A 19,137-nucleotide genomic window follows, 5' to 3' on the forward strand; every position below is an offset into this window, starting at 1 on the left:
AACATTTGACATAAATAAGAACTCACTGTTGCAAGTCAGAATCCTTAGCCTAGGCTCCTAGCTCTGAAGGAAGCCTCCTAAAGTTTCATGCATCAGTCGAGTTCCAGAGTTTGTGCTAGAAGGTTGTCTCAACAATTCTCTCCCTTTATCCACTTGTAACTGCATAGATTTCTGCATGGTAAGGAGTTGTCTGAAGTATTTGGTACCGGGTTTAAAACTCGTTTTAGTTCCCGGTAGAGTAGATTATACAGACGAAGTTTTATCTATTTTTCTTAAAATTTTACTTTAAAACTCGAAGCTGCGTCCTTCAGTAATTATTGAAGGGTATTTGTGTATCACGACACAAGCCCTGGTGTGGCTGTACTTCAATTCAGATTAGCATATCTTGGTAAGTGGGGCATTGGCGAACATACTGAGATTGCATAATCTATTTTAGATTTTTTTTTTTGCATAATTTATTTTAAAAAAATTTTTTGCAAAATCTATTTTAGATTTTTTTTTTGCAAAATCTATTTTAGATTTTTTTATTTTTTGCAAAATCTATTTTAGATTTTTTTTTCAAAATCTATTTTAGATTTTTTTTTGCAAAATCTATTTTAGATTTTTTTTGCAAAATCTATTTTAGATTTTTTTTTGCAAAATCTATTTTAGATTTTTTTTTAAAAAATCTATTTTAGATTTTTTTTGCAAAATCTATTTTAGATTTTTTTTGCAAAATCTATTTTAGATTTTTTTTGCAAAATCTATTTTAGATTTTTTTTTTGCAAAATCTATTTTAGATTTTGTTTTTGCAAAATCTACTTTAGATTTTTTTTTTGCAAAATCTATTTTAGATTTTTTTTTGCAAAATCTATATTAGATTTTTTTTTGCAAAATCTATTTTAGATTTTTTTTTTTGCAAAATCTATTTTAGATTTTCTTTTGCAAAATCTATTTTAGATTTTTTTTCGCAATGTTTGGTGCTAACTAAATTATGATCAGTGCAAAAAAAAAAAAATAATTAAAATAAAAAAAAATAGAAATTTGAAAAAAATATATATGCGTCGTTTTATATTTCTTTTTGAAAATTTATTTAACTGGAGTTTTGTGTAGTTTCAATGTGACAGAAAAATTAATATCTCTCGATATGTTTATGTGATTTGGTTTCCACGGAGGTAGGTAGTGCCACCAGTACACCTCGCACATTATCCTGTAGGCATTACAGATTTACAGTACTTACGGGTCTTTTCAGTCTCCTAGCTGCACCCACTTATTGGCTTTCCATTTCTTCGTCCATCATGAGGTTTTCCCCATTACCACAGCGCTAGATTGGACTTAGCTGACCCAGCATGGGCTATTTGGCCTAAATTTCATGCATATTCCAAATGGGTTTAACCTTTCCTTGCACGTTAAAGATTTTGTCTATCGAAATTGCGATCGTTTTACCAAAAAGTTCATCATTATTGTATTCTTATGGAACAATTTGCTATTGTGAATTCGTTGTTAGGTATGCAAGTTAATTTAAATGCAATGTGTACCAGTGAAACAAAATATGCCATGCATAAAAGCTGAAGGAATAAAAAAAGTGTGAGAAAGGAAGGTTCCTGTCCAGCCTCGTACTCATTTTTATCTTATTAATTAATTAATTAATTATTATTTTTTTTTTAAATTCCAAGGAATTATATTTTATCACGACAAAGGTGCTCTCAGTTGAATATCTATCAATACCACTCAACTATAAAGGCAGATATAAGGGAAGAAAAAATGTAATATGGATAAGCTGAAATGATACGGTGATGAATTTATTGCTTAAGAATATATTTCGTCTTGGGGAAAATTATTGACTAATTTTCCCGGTTTCCCCCATCGGAAACAGGAAATCTGTTTCTAGAAATGTAAAGTTAATTAAAGATTTCAAAACGTGGAACAATGATTATGAAATAGTAACGTGTTCACAAGAAAACTGCCTATACACACACACAGAGAGAGAGAGAGAGAGAGAGAGAGAGAGAGAGAGAGAGAGAGAGAGAGAGAGAGAGAGAGAGACTCAGTTTATCTAATTCCGTTATATTCATTTGATGGCATTTAAAAATTCCTAAATTAGCTCTATCAAGTTCACACTTTAAAAAAAAACGAGAATAGTTAGTACACACCCTTCTTACATAAACAGTTTTTTTTTATGTATCCTGTGTTTTATAATACTATGGATTTATGTATCTAATTAGTCTGTGTATGTGTACAAAAGTCTGAGTGACCATGTTACCTGTATTCATATCTTCCCTAACCGGGCCTATCCTGCATGTAGTACTAGGTATGCGGTTGATTCTAAGAGTTGTCTTCTCCATCATATGCTTAGGCTTAACAGTATTCTAGAAGTTTTATTGCAGCTGGCACCATGGCATGATCTTTCTGGTGGTTGAATAGGTGGAACTCCAAAAGTTCAAACTAAATTTTGTTATATTGAACAGTTTGTTACTTATCTTAGATATTTTATATTTTTCAGCTTATTTGTTATTTCCTTTCCTCACTGTGGTGTTTTCCTTATTGGAGCCCTTAATTTGGGCTTATAATATTCTACTTTTCTAAGTAAGGTTGTTGCTTGGCTAATAATAATAATTACAATGATATTAGCACCTCTCAACAACTTCACAGAAATAATAATCTTAAATCTATATGCAAAGAGAAGTAAAGGCTCGTGCTACCCTTCATGCCGTTTGTAGGTGCTGTACTTTTAGTAGTTTTTGTCCCTGTGTGGTAACTATATATCAATTAAGATACAATCACGAACCTAGTCATGATTTCCCTCTTTTTTATCAGTTGATAATTATATCTTATTCTTTTTTTATTTTCAGGGAGGTCTGAGAATGTTAAAAACACCTCTGGTGTTGAGCTTATGGCTGCTGGCAGGCTATGTGTCTGGCCAAGCCGATGGAGACTTTTGGTGGCTTAGCGGTACTACAGACGACCCTGACAATTTAGCTGTCTCTTCCCCTGAAGAACAAATTCCCTGCGAGTGTGTCAAGTATTACCTGTGTATTAATGGCACCATCAGTACGACTGGAGTTGGAATCATAGACCTTCGCTTCGGAGGACCAAAGCCTCCACCTCCCCCGCGCAACCGAAACGGTCCACAGTGCGCTGACCTCTACGATGTATGTTGCTTCCCACCTAAGCCTACTACACTTTCCCCTCCAACTACAACCACGGCATTCCCAACCCTGCCTCCGGACACGCCTTGTGACTGTGTATCCTTCGTCAACTGCAGCGCAGAACACGTCGTAAGCGACGGGAATGGAAGCACGTCCCTGGAAGCCTTTGGGATCTACGTATCCCATTCTAATTGCCCTCACGCTTTCACCGTCTGCTGCGCCTCCGAGCCTACCACAGCCCCTCCGGTGGTCACATCCTCAAGCCACCCTCATTGCGATTGCGTTGATACCAACATGTGCGATAAGACAGGCACCATCGTTACTTCAGGGGCTGGATTCATAGACCTGAGGACGCTATACCCAAACCCAAATCCGGACATCGTCTGCGAAATCCCTGGACAGATTTGCTGTAACTTACCAGATAGTGAGCGAGTCAACGGCATTGCTACGTTGGGCTCGAGATTAACAACAACCGCACGTCCCACGACACTTCCTCCAAATAGAGCGACGGCTAAAATCACGGAGGACATCTTGCCCAGTTGTGGGACGAGGAATACGCAAGGCATCGCGGTAAGTTTGACATTGGTGGCGTTTGTCTCGTCCGTTATTTACAAAAATCATGTGTGAAATTCATTAGTAATTGCTTTAATTTCTATTTTACTCGCTAATGTAAATATCTTGATGTATATGTTTGTTAATGTGTAATTGGTTTTAACTAAGCATGATTATTTAAATACTTTGTAATATATGTTTAGATTATCGGAATGTGTGTGTTTTCGTACATGTTTTTTATCTTGTTCGTTACTCAATTATGTTCTATATGTATTGTCTGTCTGTTTCTTATGTAAGCATGTTTAATACCTTATGTAAGCATTTTGTGACCGTGCACGAACTAAATACATGTTTCATGTAAACATATTTTGTAGCTTTGAATGTAACTGGTATAATGCTTATGTAGGCCTACATGCTTTGTAGCTTTGAATGTAAGAGATACATTGCTTATGTAGGCCTACGTGTTTTGTGCTCTTGAATGTAAGGGATACATTGCTTACGTAGGCCTACATGTTTTGTGGTCTTGAATGTAATAAATACGTTGCTTATGTATACATGTCTTGTGGCTTTGAATGAACTAAAACATTGTCTATGTACACATATTTAATATATATTTTGAAAGAAAAGATTGTCGATAAGAAATTCCGTTTAGTTTAACTTAGTGATATAATGAAAGCCTGAAAATATGTGCAAAAATTAATCCGTCCAAAATAGCCAGATGTTCTTACAATTCAGTTTATAGAAGTAAATTTTTATCTCAATCATTCATTAAGATTGCAAATAAGATTAATCTACTTTTGTATATGTAGTCTAATGCTTGAATGTTTAAATAAGTTTAACTGTAAACATGTGAAATAAAGCATTGAACGAAGGTAGAGCGGTTTATATCTTCAAATTCATTTTTTTTGTGTGTATTTGAATAAATACACAACCTATACCAGCTTTTATATTACTTGTATCTATTGCTTTCCTTTATGTCCTCATCCAGCGTTGCTCTCAGTACTGCTTATGTTATCTTGCTAGCAACTAAGACTAAGGACTAATTTTCTTCCCATTTGCATCGCCTGTTTCTCTAAAGCAGTGATAAATATTTGGAAAATGTCGAAATTCTAAGGCACTCGGTGCTCAGGAAAATGGTTAATTACTCTCCAAGTCAACAGGACAGATATCCTCCTTCCAGGGCACCAGCCACCCGTTGAGATACTACCGCTAGAGAGTTATGGGGGTCCTTTGACTGACCAGACAGTGCTGCATTGGATCCTTCTTTCTGGTTACGGTCCAGTTTCCCTTTGCCTACACATACACCGAATAGTCTGGCCCATTCTTTACAGATTCTCCTCTGTCCTCATACACCTGACAACACTGAGATTACCAAAAAAATTTTCTTCACTCAAGGGGTTAACTGCAATGTAATTGTTCAGTGGGTACTTTCCTCTTGGTAAGGGTAAAAGAGACTCTTCAGCTATGGTAAGCAGCTCTTCTAGGACACTCCAAAATCAAACCATTGTTCTCTAGTCTTGGTTAGTGCCATAGCCTCTGTACCATGGTCTTCCATTGTCTTGGGTCAGTGTTCTCTTGATTGAGGGTACACTCGGGCACACTATTCTATATAATTTCTATTCCTCTTGTTTTGTTAAAATTTCTATAGTTTATATAGTTACTGTTCTTAAAATATTCTATTTTCCTTGTTTCCTTCCTCACTGGGCTATTTTCCCTGTTGGGGCCCCTGGACTTATAGCATCCTTCTTCTCCAGCTAGGATTGTAGCTTAGTAAGTAATAATCATAATAATAATACGTTGGGAATTGTCGTCATATTCAAGGTTATATATATTAGGAAAGCAAGCTCACGAACTTCCTCCAGCATAAGTTGCCTTATTTATTCAATTTTGGTTATTTTTTTCCGCCAAGAAAAATCTACTTTGCTTTTACTTCAAGTACGAAGATATATTGTATAATATTTCCTTCAATAAACTTGTTAAATTTGGAGAGTTAACAGAGATTAGCAATATTTTATTTTCATTTGCTTATTCATTTTCATATATGATAGCCACTAATCTTTACGGGTAAAAAGGAATTCTTTATTTGGTAAATACATTATTATTATTATTATTATTATTATTATTATTATTATTATTATTATTATTATTATTATTTGCTAAGCTACAACCCTAGTTGGAAAAACAGGAAGTTATAATAAGCCCAGGGGCCCCCACAGGGAAATAGCCCCGCGAGGGAAGGAAACAAGGAAAAATAGAATATTTTAAGAACAGTAGCAACATTAAAATAAACATTTCCTATATAAACTATAAAAACTAACAAAACAAGAGGAAGAGAAATAAGAAAGAATAGTGTGCCCGAGGGAACCCTCAAGGAAGAGAGAACTCTAACCCAAGACAGTGGAAGGCCATGGTACAGAGGCTATTGCGCTACCCAAGACGAGAACACAAAGGGTTGATTTTGGAGTGTCCTCATAGAAGAGCTGCTTACAAAATATTCAGCAGAGAGAATTACATCAAGGTTTATTTATTGCTTAGAAGAATTGGAAATGATGGAGAAGGGTTGAACTGGAATGGTGATAGGAAATTAGCTGACCTAGAATATGCTGGTGATGCTGTCCTTAATAGCAGAACCCCACAGGATTTGCAATGCATGAAATATCACACGAGGTTGGGCTCAAGATAAATAGAAGAAAGGTACATGCTGACAACGGAGTATACAATGGAAGATGAAATATCCTTGGATGGGGAAAGGATTATTGAGGTAGAATCATTTAAGTATTTAGGAACTATGGTCTCCAATATTGACAAGGTCATTATAATTGGAGTTTAGTGAATGATTGAAAAAATCAAATCAGGCATTGGCTAGGTTAAGTAAATTTGGGAAATCAAATCGCCCGAAGTTACAAATAAAAATCAGGTTATATATCAGTTTAGTGAAATCTGTGTTACTGTAAAAACATGAGTCGTAGTATGACAATGAAACAATGTCCAGCAGATTTTGTAGATTTTGAGATCAAAACCCTCTTAAGAATATTGGGAGCTAAATGGCAGGCCAGGATTGGAAATGAAACTATAAGAGAGATTACACGAGTGTCATATGTGGATGAGATCACTCACGGTGAGAGGTAGATGGAGATGATTTGGGCATGCTCTTCGCACTCCCCATAAGAGATTAGTTCACCAAAATGTCGACTGGACCCCACAAGGCCCTACAGGAGTTGGAAGACCAAGGCTTACATGGCCGAAGACTATGAAGCATAAAGTAGATTATGACAGGCAAAGTATTGATTTAAAAGCTCAAGATAGAGACGACTGGCGAAATCTAACTGAGGGCCTTTGCGTCAGTAGGCGTAGGAGGATATAATATATATATATATATATATATATATATATATATATATATATATATATATATATATATAAATTTGGTATAGATAAACGAGTCGCCTTTGATTGGATAAACCCGAGAAAGAAAGCAAAGATATGCAATACTTCAAATGTAATATACTCCAAAAACTGGCGAAAAGGGAATAATGACCCTAAATTAGCTAAGAGAGGAGTAGATTTCAGTAGATTTGACAATGAGAAATGTGTACTCATCCAAGACTCGCTTTGAAATCACCCGAACCCTCGAAACATTGATGGAACTGAGAATTTGGGAGAAGAGATAAATATGATTAGACATTGGAAAATTTTAGAGATACCAAGTATCATAAAGGTTCATAAATAAAAAGAAAAACATCAGAAATATTCTGGGGAATTGGATTGTGGTAGGCTATGAGAAATATCACTGCCTGGCAATCTAGTTTCTTGTAGAGTCTTTTTAGTGTCTATAGGCCTACCTGCTGAGTCACCAGCAGCTATTACTGCCCCCCCCCCCTCCCCCTAGTACTAGCTTGGACGAAGAGGACGTTGATCATATGTATGTATGGTTACTTTCGGTTAGGCTTTAAGTCATTGTTCCTTGCTTCTGTCATTCATAAGTGCCCTTCAGACCTTAAACTGTATGAGACCAGAAACCTGCGGACCGGTATTAGAAGGCCGGATGCTAACAGATATAGCACTGTCGACATTCGACAACAATAATAACTTGTAAGCGATAGAGTTTGTAAACTACTAGATAGGCGATATAAAGCCACATTAGCTAAACATATGCTTCCCCCAACGGTTGTATTTTCATTCTGTAATTATAACCAGTAACAACTTGAAGATTGTATTGTAACTAATACACTTTCTGGAAAGCAATGTTAGTGTTTAATTTTGTTATAAGCAGTGATAAATGAAATGTCATGATTGCTTGTCGATTGGACTTACTTCACTTACTTTGACGTTTGTTTTGTTCCTATACAGCAGGGGAACCTTACTCTCTATAGGAGCGCCTATTGTCATTTTATCTTGTTCGTTCAGTTATAGTAGTTGCACAGTCGACGTTATTCACCAATTGATATAATTCCAATAACTCATTAAATGCTAAAACATTTAGTGTATATGATTAAAAAATATATAGTTTAAAGGCCGATCATGAATGGCAGAGGCAAGGGGCAGTGACAATGCCCTAGCTAGCAGGACAATGCTCTAGAGACTGGTCATATAATATGATAAGCGCCAAAGCCCCTTCACCCAAGCTACGACCAGGGAGGGCAAGGCTATGGCTGCCGATGACTTAGCAGGTAGACCTATAGCTCCTACAAACACCCAAGCCTTAGCTCACAATGATGATGAGGTTGTAGACACTACAAGAAACTAACGAACTTGAGCGGGAGTCGAACCCTAGTCTGGCGATCGCAGGGCAGGGACGTTTCCAATAGGCCGAAAGTTACGCCTAATCTCAATTGGCTCCAGGTTTGCCTGTAATCTATACGATACCAACGAAGCATAGACCTAATCTTATTTGGAGATGATGTTTTGTCAGATTTTAGTTCCTGGTTATTTAATGCGTGGCATTTTGACTATAGTCAATTCTTATTAGTGAGGCAGATTTGCACAGACTTGCAGGAGTGCCCCTTTAGCTCGAAAAATTTTCCTGATCGCTGATTGGTTGGACAAGATAATTCTAACCAATCAGATAATAGAAAACTTCTCCGAGCTAAACGGGCACCGCTGCGGGTCTGTGCAAATGCGCCTCATTAAAAGAAATCGAGTATAGTTGCTATACCCTTGATTTGTTTGCTATTCGACTCAAATTTAGATGTTTTAGGTACACAATACACAGAACATACTGTGATATACTGTTTTTCTATATATCCTAAGTTTGTTCATACTTAACCAATGAATTTAATGAGTCTCTTACTAAACACTCCATCCAACATTCCATAATGTTACCGATCATTTTAGAAGTTTTAGTAATGCTTCTTTACTGTATTATATATCCCTTAATGCAACTAGTTATTTTAGATGTTTATATTTATAGTCTTAAAATATTTTATATTTTCCTTTCCTATCCTCACTGGGCTATTTTCCCTGTGGGGGCCCCTGGGCTTAAAGTATCCTGCTTTTCAAACTAGGGTTGTAGCTTTGCAAGTGATAATAATAATAATAATAATAATAATAATAATAATAATAATAATAATAATAATAATAACATAACCAAAATTTAGATATGGCAGATGTTACAACACAGCGTATCTTTAAATATCTCTCATTGAGTTTTTCGAGCCAAGCACTTCAGAAACCTCTAAGCATCCCTTGATATAATTTGTTCGTAAGAACATTTATGCACGAAGCGAACTGTTATAAATAGAAGTGAAAATCTGAAATGTTCCGGTTTTCAAATAGTCTGACGCGCAGTATCAGCTAACAATGCTCAGCCAAGCATTCTGGTGTGTTTCCGTTTATCATTTCTATATTTGTGTGTGTGTTTTTGAGTGTATCTTCGTGTAGGTGTTATTGTTTATATATATATATATATATATATATATATATATATATATATATATATATATATATATATATATAGATATATATATATATATATATATATATATATATATATATATATATATATATATATATATATATATATAGTGAATGAGAATTAAATTAACCACACAATATAAGATTAGTAGCACTGGTGGTGGTGGGGGGGGGGTGTTCAGTTTGCAAAGAGTTAGACTCATTCGCTATTCCCTTTATATACATTTCTTCTTCTTCTTCTTCTTCTTCTTCTTCTTCTTCTTCTTCTTCTTCTTCTTCTTCTTCTCTTTACCATATTTATGCTATAACTATTGCGTGAAGGTAAGAAGAAAAAATACTACCTTCATGGTTTCATGGTACATGTTCTTAGGACGTTGCCTTCTACACCTCAAATGTCTCAGTATTTAGCCAAGATATATTTTCCAATAGTTGTAAATTACGTCTTTGTCTCGTGTTCAATGGACTTCATATTCCGAATATATATGTTTTGTGACTGGTTACCGCTCTCTCTCTCTCTCTCTCTCTCTCTCTCTCTCTCTCTCTCTCTCTCTCTCTCTCTCTCTCTCTCTGATTTGTTTGTATATATTCTTCCAGAGAAATTATCTTCATCCCAATGTCTTTTTTTGTTGTAGGCCTATGTGTGATTATATTGATAGAGTTAGGCCTATATCTAGAATCAGAAACAACTTTGATTTAAGACAGATGTCGAGAGATGACGTGAAAATCATGGACATCATGTGAGATTTCATTAGTTAATTTGCCTGCATAATATATTGCAAAACTATAAGAAAACAGATTATTATTATTATTATTATTATTATTATTATTATTATTATTATTATTATTATTATTATTAGCCAATCTACAACCCTAGTTGGAAAAGCAAGATGCTATAAGCACAAGGGCTCCAACAGGGAAAAATAGACGTTCTGAATATACGTTATAGGAAAAAATAGTATTAATAATACGTTCATCAGAAGAGGATATTGTTATGTAAAGAAGAACGTCTTTTTAACAAATATACATTGAAAAAAAGTATTTGTTATGCGTGTGAGGTTTGAAAAGATGTAATATTCAATCGCGTAACGGATCTAGTTTGAACAAGAATTCAAACGCAGATTGATAAACACAGAATTCACGAGAGCGTGTTGAAGTGGAAGATTAGAAATGCTTTGGAGAGCCAAAGACAGACTCATAAATCTTCTTCTTGGAAAGAGAAAGTGGAGTTTGGTATTCCTTTAGCAGCTGTGTGCTTTGATATTTCCCTGTTTTGATATTATCCTTAAAACAATAGAACAGTACCCATTTGTTTCATGGTCCTTAAAACATTAGGGCATAGGCCTAGTTCTCTTGCTTAAGGGTGCACTGGGCCACACTGTTCTATCATATTTCCTTCCTCTTTTTTTTTCTTTAGATTGTTATAGTTCATTATGGATGATCTAATTTAATTTTGTTACTGTTCTGAAGATATTTTATTTTGGTTTTTTATTTCTTCTCTTCTAGTTTATTTATTTCCTTGTTTCCTTTCCTCACTGGGCTATTTTTCCTGTTGGAGCCCTTGGGTTTATATCATCCTGCTTTTATATGTAGGGTTATAGCTTAGCTAATAATAATAATAATAATAATAATAATAATAATAATAATAATAATAATACCCATTTATATCACGAAAGACGTATTATTATTATTATTATTATTATTATTATTATTATTATTATTATTATTATCGTATTATTATTATTATTATTATTATTATTATTATTATTATTATTATTACCACTACTGCTATTATTATTATTATTATTATTATTATTATTATTATTATTATTATTATTATCACAAGCTAGGTTATAACCATAGTTAGAAAAGCATGATGCTACAAGCCCAAGGTGCTCCAACAAGGAAAAATAGCCCAGTGAGGAAAAACTAGAAAATAGATAACTACAAGAGAAGAATAAACAAAATGAAATATTTTAAATACAGTAACAGCATTGAATAAGATATTTCACATAATATATACACTATAAAAACATCAAAAAATGGAGGAAGAGAAATAAGATAGCGTGTCCGAGTGTAGCCCCATTCAAAGTATATTTTAATTGTCATTTCCTTTCAAAATCATGAAATATAATCAACGCAGTAGATTAATCATGCAATTAAACAATCTGAAAAACGAACAAACGCACGAAATAGCCGGATCACTGCAGACGCAGTCATATGCTCCTAAATGTTCAGCATCCCGCGCTTAGGAGTTATTGTTGGTCAGCCAGCCATTGCATCCCTAGCGATGGCAAACGATCTGGAATGTTCCACCTTTTAAACATTGCTGGTGGCGACATCCCGTTTGTCCTTTTTGCTTGAGATCGGTTCTCTTGTGATTTCATGCGCTTCCCTCCATATTTGTCTTATGTACATCTTAACATATAGCGCCAACGTTCATTAATGTATATATATATATATATATATATATATATATATATATATATATATATATATATATATATATATATATATACATATATATATATATACATATATATATATATATATATATATATATATATATATATATATATATATATATATATATATATATATATATGAAAATCAGCACAGTATCGTGCTCAAATAGAAATGAATTTTTACCTCCTACTGGGATCGAACACTAGCCCTTTCATATATATATAGGTCGTAAGTTGTCCAGGGCACCAGCCACTCGTTGAGATACTACCGCCAAAGAGTTATGGGGTCCTTTGACTGGCCAGACAGTACTACATTGGATCCTTCTCTGTGGCTACGGTTCACTTTCCCTTTGCCCACACATACACCGAATAGTCTGGCCTAATCTTTACAGATTCTTCTCTGTCCTCATACACCTGACAATACTGAGATTACCAAACAATTCTTCTTCACCCAAGGGGTTAACTACTGCACTGTAATTGTTCAGTGGCTACTTTCCTCTTAGTAAGGGTAGAAGAGAGACTTTAGCTACGGTAAGCAGCTCTTATAGGAGGACACTCCAAAATCAAACCATTGTTCTCTAGTCTTGGGTAGTGCCATAGCCTCTGTACCATGATCTTCCATTGTCTTGGGTTGGAGTTCTCTTGCTTGAGGGTACAATCAGGCACACTATTCTATCTAATTCTTCTTCCTTTTGTTTTGTTAAAGTGTTATACTTCATATAGGAAATATTTATTTTAATGTTACTTTTCTTAAAATATTTCATTTGTCCTTGTTTCATTTCCTCACTGGGCTATTTTCCCTTTTGGGACCCCTGGGCGCATAGCATCCTGCTTTTGTAACTAGGGTTGTAGCTTATCAAGTAATAATATATATATATATATATATATATATATATATATATATATATATATATATATATATATATATATATATATATATATATATATATATATTCGTGTGCTTGACGAATTTTGATAAATGGAAAAAAATATCTAAATGAAATGTAGCACAGTTGAGAACTGGAATAGCAAAACTTATAATACTCGTGTTGTAGTTTAGACGACTGACATTATTACAATTGCACATATATGTAATTAACAGCCGATGAAGTTGCATATTGACTGAAAATAAATTAAATTATATATGGTAGATAATGTATGGCTTCTTATTTAATTCTTAAACTAAATTTTCTACTCTTAATTATGTTTACTCAATAAATGCGCGGTACTGAATGAACAATCTATAAATGTGCGGTTTTGCGCCGAATGAATATTAAGTTAATTCTTTTCGGTTCCAAATTAATAGCATCTCAATTTACGTGGAAAGACTTGGTATGGGAACTACACTTTATCAGATAACAGAGAAATAATTAAAAAAGTAACATATAGCTCTGTATGGAGGGATTATTTCAAACCTAGAGAGGAGAGTTTTGGTGAAAACCAATTGCCTGTGACAGCCGTTCTGGTTTTGGTTTGTTCCGCAGTTGCCGGATAGTTTATTTTCTTGCATCATTTGAAGCAGGTTACATAAACCTTCACTCTTCATATTCTTTATGGATATTAAACATCATCATCATCATCAGCCATTACTAGTTCACTGCGGAACAAAATTGTTCTGAAAGGTGGAAAGATATTCTGCAAGGTGAAATGGATTCTGTTAGGTGGAAACGGGTTCTGTAAGGTGAAATAGATTCTTCAAGATGGTTGGAAATGGGTTTGCAAGGTGGAAAAATATTCTGTAAGGTGAAAATAGTTTCTGTAAGGTGAAAATAGTTTCTGTAAGGTGAAATGGGTTCTGTTTGTAAGGTGAAATGGGTTCTGTTAATTGGAAATGGGTTCTTTTAGGCGAAATTGGTTCTGTTAGTTGGAAATGTGTTCTGTAAGGTGAAAATTATACAGATTGAAGGGCATGAACAATGCATTTAGGGTACTGTACAATTATATTTTTTAGGAATTGTTGTAGCCTGAGATATGTTAGTCCAACCATTTTCTTTTTTTACTGAACTCCATTCCCTAGAATATTAATCCATGCAATATGTCCTTTCGAGAGTTATAAAATCCTTAGCTGAGTTGGCTTTCGTCTTTTGCCTACACAAACGCCCAATTAAATAGTTTGGTTTATGTCTTACATGTTCTTCTTATCAGTCAACACTTCCTTACTACACTTTACACTCAGAGAAACTGGACAGGACAACTAACGATGTAGAAACCAATAATGCTGGAGCTTGCCTTGGTTTGCATTTATGGATTTGGGTTGACCCAGCGATGGGGCAAGGGAGACCTTTCAGTGCCTTGTTGCAACTGACTGTTGAATAATTATAAATCAACAGTCTTTAATAAGCAACTCCCAATCTTCTTAGCATCAGCAGACATCTTTACTATCATTTAAAACCAGTATGAATTCTATGTCTGGACATTAAACATTCACAGACTGCCCTTCCTTTTTCGAATCCTTGATACTTTAACGGAAGGAAATTAACCTTTGCAAAATCATGTTCTAATTGTAACTGTTTCTAATGTGGATCGCATAATGTAATAATTTGAATTAATTTCCCATCATCGTTGATCTAATTTCTTCACCTATTCCTATCATTATTCATTAACTGCGTGGTATGTTTAATCAAATGGTCTTGCCAGTATTAACATTTACATCAGAAACTTGGAGCCTTACTGGAGCCTTAGAACATAAGCTAGTTAAAACTCAAAGAGCGATGGGAAGAATATTGATGGGAATAGCACTAAGAGAAAGAAAAAGACCAATATGGATACGAGAGCAAACTAAAGTAGAAAATATTCTAATATGTAAAAAAAAAAAAAAAAAAATGGGCATGAGCATGATAGATAATAGATGAACATTAAGAATAACAATAATGAGTCCCTTGAGAAGCAGGGGGAGGAAGAGAATACGATGGATGGACGAACTAAGAAAGCTTGCGGGTGTGGAGTGGCACAAAAAGACCTTAAATAGACGACAGTGGAAACACATGTCTGAGGCCTTTGTTCCGCAGTGAACTAGTAATGACTGATGACGATGATGACTCTCAGGCTACAACAATTCCTAAAAAATATATTTGTACAGTACCCTAAATACATTGTTCATGCCCTTCAATCTGTATTAATTTTCACCTTACAGAACACATTTCCAACTAACAGAACCAATTTCGCCTAACAGAACCCATTTCACCTTACAGAAACTATTTTCACCTTACAGAATATTTTTCTACCTTACAAACCCATTTCCAACCATCTTGATGAACCCATTTCACCTTAAAGAACCCATTTCCACCTAACAGAATCCATTTCACCTTGCAGAATATCTTTCCACCTTTCAGAACAATTCCTGGAAATATGACTGTGTTCTTGTTAGCAGTTTCATTACACTACTCCGATGAAAGTCTGTTTGATTAGCCAGTCCCGTTATGTACATCTAAAAACCTTTCTACGTGAAAAATCTCTGTTGATTTGATTTTTATGAGTTATAACTAATTGTTCTTAGTAATGTATCCTTTATAGTATCGAGAATTGGTAAGAAACCTTCATGAAATTCAGGTATTTTTGAATGCCAACCCACCCACGATATGCTACTTAGGATATCCTGTTTATGTCAGTCTTAACCTCCGTCAGAATTTCGACATCAAATTGTGCAAATTGTCGTTTTGTTTTACCTTTGCTTTCTATAACACTTGTGACTACTGATTTTGTGATGTTATGTTATGTTATTGAAAATGTAGGCAATTTTTCGCTTTAACAATGCATTCCCACATTGCTTGCTGACGTCATTGCAGACTGCTCGTAAGAGCAAGAGCCATTGCTGGCATAAGGCCACCTTAATCAAGCAACACAAACAACAGCATGGAGTAATAATACTAATAAAACTCAGGTAAGTATAATCTCCATACAGCTAATTAAAGGTATTTTGAACACCGTAGAGCATTTGTGTTTGATTACTATTTGAATAATCTTAATCGTCAATAAAAAATAACTCTTAAAAATGCTAAATTTTTTATGCTCTACTAAATATTGTTATGCATTTTCATTCATAACTGATAATAAACTGTTCATTCCAGAACATATAACTAAAATCAAATTTCCTTGAAAGTTCATCTGTAACATTAATCTAAGCATTTCTCTTTCAAACAAATAGAATAGACAAGTCAGCTTTAAAGTTTAATCTAACTAAGAACTGTGACGTCATTGCTCTCCTAATCGCATCCTAACTTCCGGACACAACGCAGGCTCGCGTGCTGGGATTTCGCCAAGGGGAAAGCCAATTCGGAGAGTTCCCCTGGGTGGTCGCTGTCCTGCGTCAGGAGATCATGATGGAAAAGCCCGTGCACCTCTTTGTGGGCGGAGGAACCCTCATCCACCCGAGGATTGTGATTACTGTCGCGCATAAAGTCGCTGGGTGAGTTACGAATGTTGCCAGGGGCACGGTCTATGTACCTAGACCCAGGGGTTATATACCTAGACCAAGGGGCTGTGTACCTAGACCAAGGCGCTATATACCTAGACACAGGGGCTAGGTACCTAGACCTAGGGGCTATATACCTAGACCAAGGGGCTATAGATAGATAGATATACCTAGACCAAGGGGCTATACACCCAGACTCATGGGCTATATACCTAGACCAAGGGGCTATACACCTAGACCAAGGGGCTATATACCTAGATCCAGGGGCTATATACCTAGACCAAGGGGCTATGTACCTAGACCAAGGCGCTATATACCTAGACACAGGGGCTATGTACCTAGACCTAGGGGCTATGTACCTAGACCAAGGCGCTATATACCCAGACTCAGGGGCTATATACTTAGACCAAGGGGCTATACACCTAGACCAAGGGGCTATGTACCTAGACCAAGGCGCTATATACCTAGACACAGGGGCTATGTACCTAGACCTAGGGGCTATGTACCTAGACCAAGGCGCTATATACCCAGACTCAGGGGCTATATACCTAGACCAAGGGGCTATACACCTAGACCAAGGGGCTATATACTTGGATCCAGGGGCTATATACCTAGACCAAGGGGCTATATACCTAGACTAAAGGGCTCTACAGCTAGACCCAAGGGCTATACACCTAGACCCAGGTGCTATATACCTAGACCAAGGGGCTACATGCCTAGATCCATACCTAGATCCAGGGGCTGTATACCTAGACCAAGGGGATATATACCTAGACTAGGGGGTTCTACACCTAGATTCAGCGGCTATACACCCAGACCCAAGGTCTATATACCTAGCCCTACGGGCTATATACCTATAATAAATTTAGTTTCGTATTCTTCAGAGGACTGATTTATTGAGAGATATTTTTTCATCATATGTGGGAGGCTACAGTGAGAGTACGAACATACTGTACATAAAGATGTTTGCAAAAAAATACTCCAAATCTAAATAAGTTACATGTGCATATATTTTCAGACACACACACACACACACACACACACACACACACACACACATATATATATATATATATATATATATATATATATATATATATATATATATATATATGTGTGTGTGTGTGTGTGTGTGTGTGTGTGTGTGTGTGTGTGTGTGTGAAAAACTAAGATAATGTTCAATGGAAATGCAGAGAAACAACAAATTTAGTTATGGAAGAATCTGAGGAGGTTGTTAATGAATATACGTACATATGACAAACTGCAGGTGTTTCCCCAGGACGTGATACCGAAATTAAAAGAAGGATGAGGAGCATGGTAAATAGACTATATTTATCGAGACCCTTTAGATTACACACGGTGTGTTAGTGTATCATAGAGGCTAAGGTTAAGATACCTTATCCGGTGTGTAGAGGACGGAACTAATGGATTTTACATAATTTCATTGACAAAATTTTATTCTACGGAAACCTACTTACATTTGTCAAGGTCTTTGTAGCAATTTCCGTTAAGACGTTGTCAATCATTGTAATTCTAATAATCTTTTTTATACATAGACCACACACACACACACACACACACACACACACACACATATATATATATATATATATATATATTTATATATATATATATATATATATATATATATATATATATATATATATATATTAGCTAAGCTACAACTCTAGTTGGAAAACCAGCATGCTATAAGCCCAAGGACTCCATCAGGGAAAAATATTGCCAGTGATGAATGGAAAGAAGGGAATAAATAAACTACAAGAGAATAAATGAACAATTAAAATTAAATGCTAATTTAATTCCAATTCAGAAATTAGTTATATTTATTGCTAAGTAATTTTTCATCTTAACTATTTTACAAATCAGTATAGAAAAATATGTAACTATGTTCCCTATATTGAATGTAATAACTTACTAGTCTCAAGAGATTAGAATATGTTAATATAACCATGTCTTTATAAATATTAATATTAGAGAGAATCACCTTTGGAAAGTGAAAAGTAAAGAAACAAAAGATGTGTAACTACTGTATAAGACACGAGACATAGCCAGACTAGTCGTGGCTAGGTACTGCCATAGACCAAAGTCTATATTCTATAGACCTTACCCTAGAACAACTTTTATATTCCGTAGACCTTGCCCTAGACCAAGGTCTAGATTCTATAGACCTTCCCCCAGATCAAGGGCTATATTCCATAGACCTTGGCCTATACCAAGGTCTATATTCTATAGACCTTGCCCTAGACCAAGGCTTATATTCTATAGACCTTACCCTAGACCAATTTTTATATTCTATAGACCTTGCCCTAGACCAAAGTCTGTATTCCATAGACCTTACTCTAGACGAGGGTCTATATTCCATAGACCTTACCCTAGATCAAGGTCTAGATTCTATAAACCTTGCCCTAGACCAAGGTCTAGACCATGGCTAAAAGTGCGAACATATACGTTATGGAGAGCAGCAGACGAGCTTGTGCTTGTCACCTAATTCTTTAAACTCTTATTTGTTTTCAAGCACGTTCATTTATATTCAGGCAAACAAAATGAGGTTGACAGAAGCCTCCTCCTCTTGCAAGATTTATCAGGGCATGTGTTCTTACGAACCTATCTTTTCAACATCCGGTCTAAATGGGTGTTGCAGTAAGGAGAA

At 35.3% G+C, this 19,137-nt stretch overlaps 1 protein-coding gene across 1 annotated transcript in view; it reads left to right on the top strand.

Annotated features, from left to right (window-relative positions):
* The first annotated feature begins 50 nt into the window (after nucleotides 1-50).
* Nucleotides 51-19,137, top strand: part of LOC137634946 (phenoloxidase-activating factor 2-like) — a 24,663-nt gene continuing 5,576 nt past the window's right edge. Inside the window, exons 1-3 of the mRNA XM_068367508.1 lie at nucleotides 51-178; nucleotides 2,832-3,698; nucleotides 16,291-16,460. Coding sequence (XP_068223609.1) covers nucleotides 176-178; nucleotides 2,832-3,698; nucleotides 16,291-16,460 — 1,040 coding nt within the window. The 5' untranslated portion in view covers nucleotides 51-175. The remainder of the gene's footprint in view (nucleotides 179-2,831; nucleotides 3,699-16,290; nucleotides 16,461-19,137) is intronic.

The sequence above is a fragment of the Palaemon carinicauda genome, chromosome 45 (genome assembly GCF_036898095.1).
Source record: "Palaemon carinicauda isolate YSFRI2023 chromosome 45, ASM3689809v2, whole genome shotgun sequence".
In the NCBI taxonomy this organism is placed as follows: domain Eukaryota; kingdom Metazoa; phylum Arthropoda; class Malacostraca; order Decapoda; family Palaemonidae; genus Palaemon; species Palaemon carinicauda.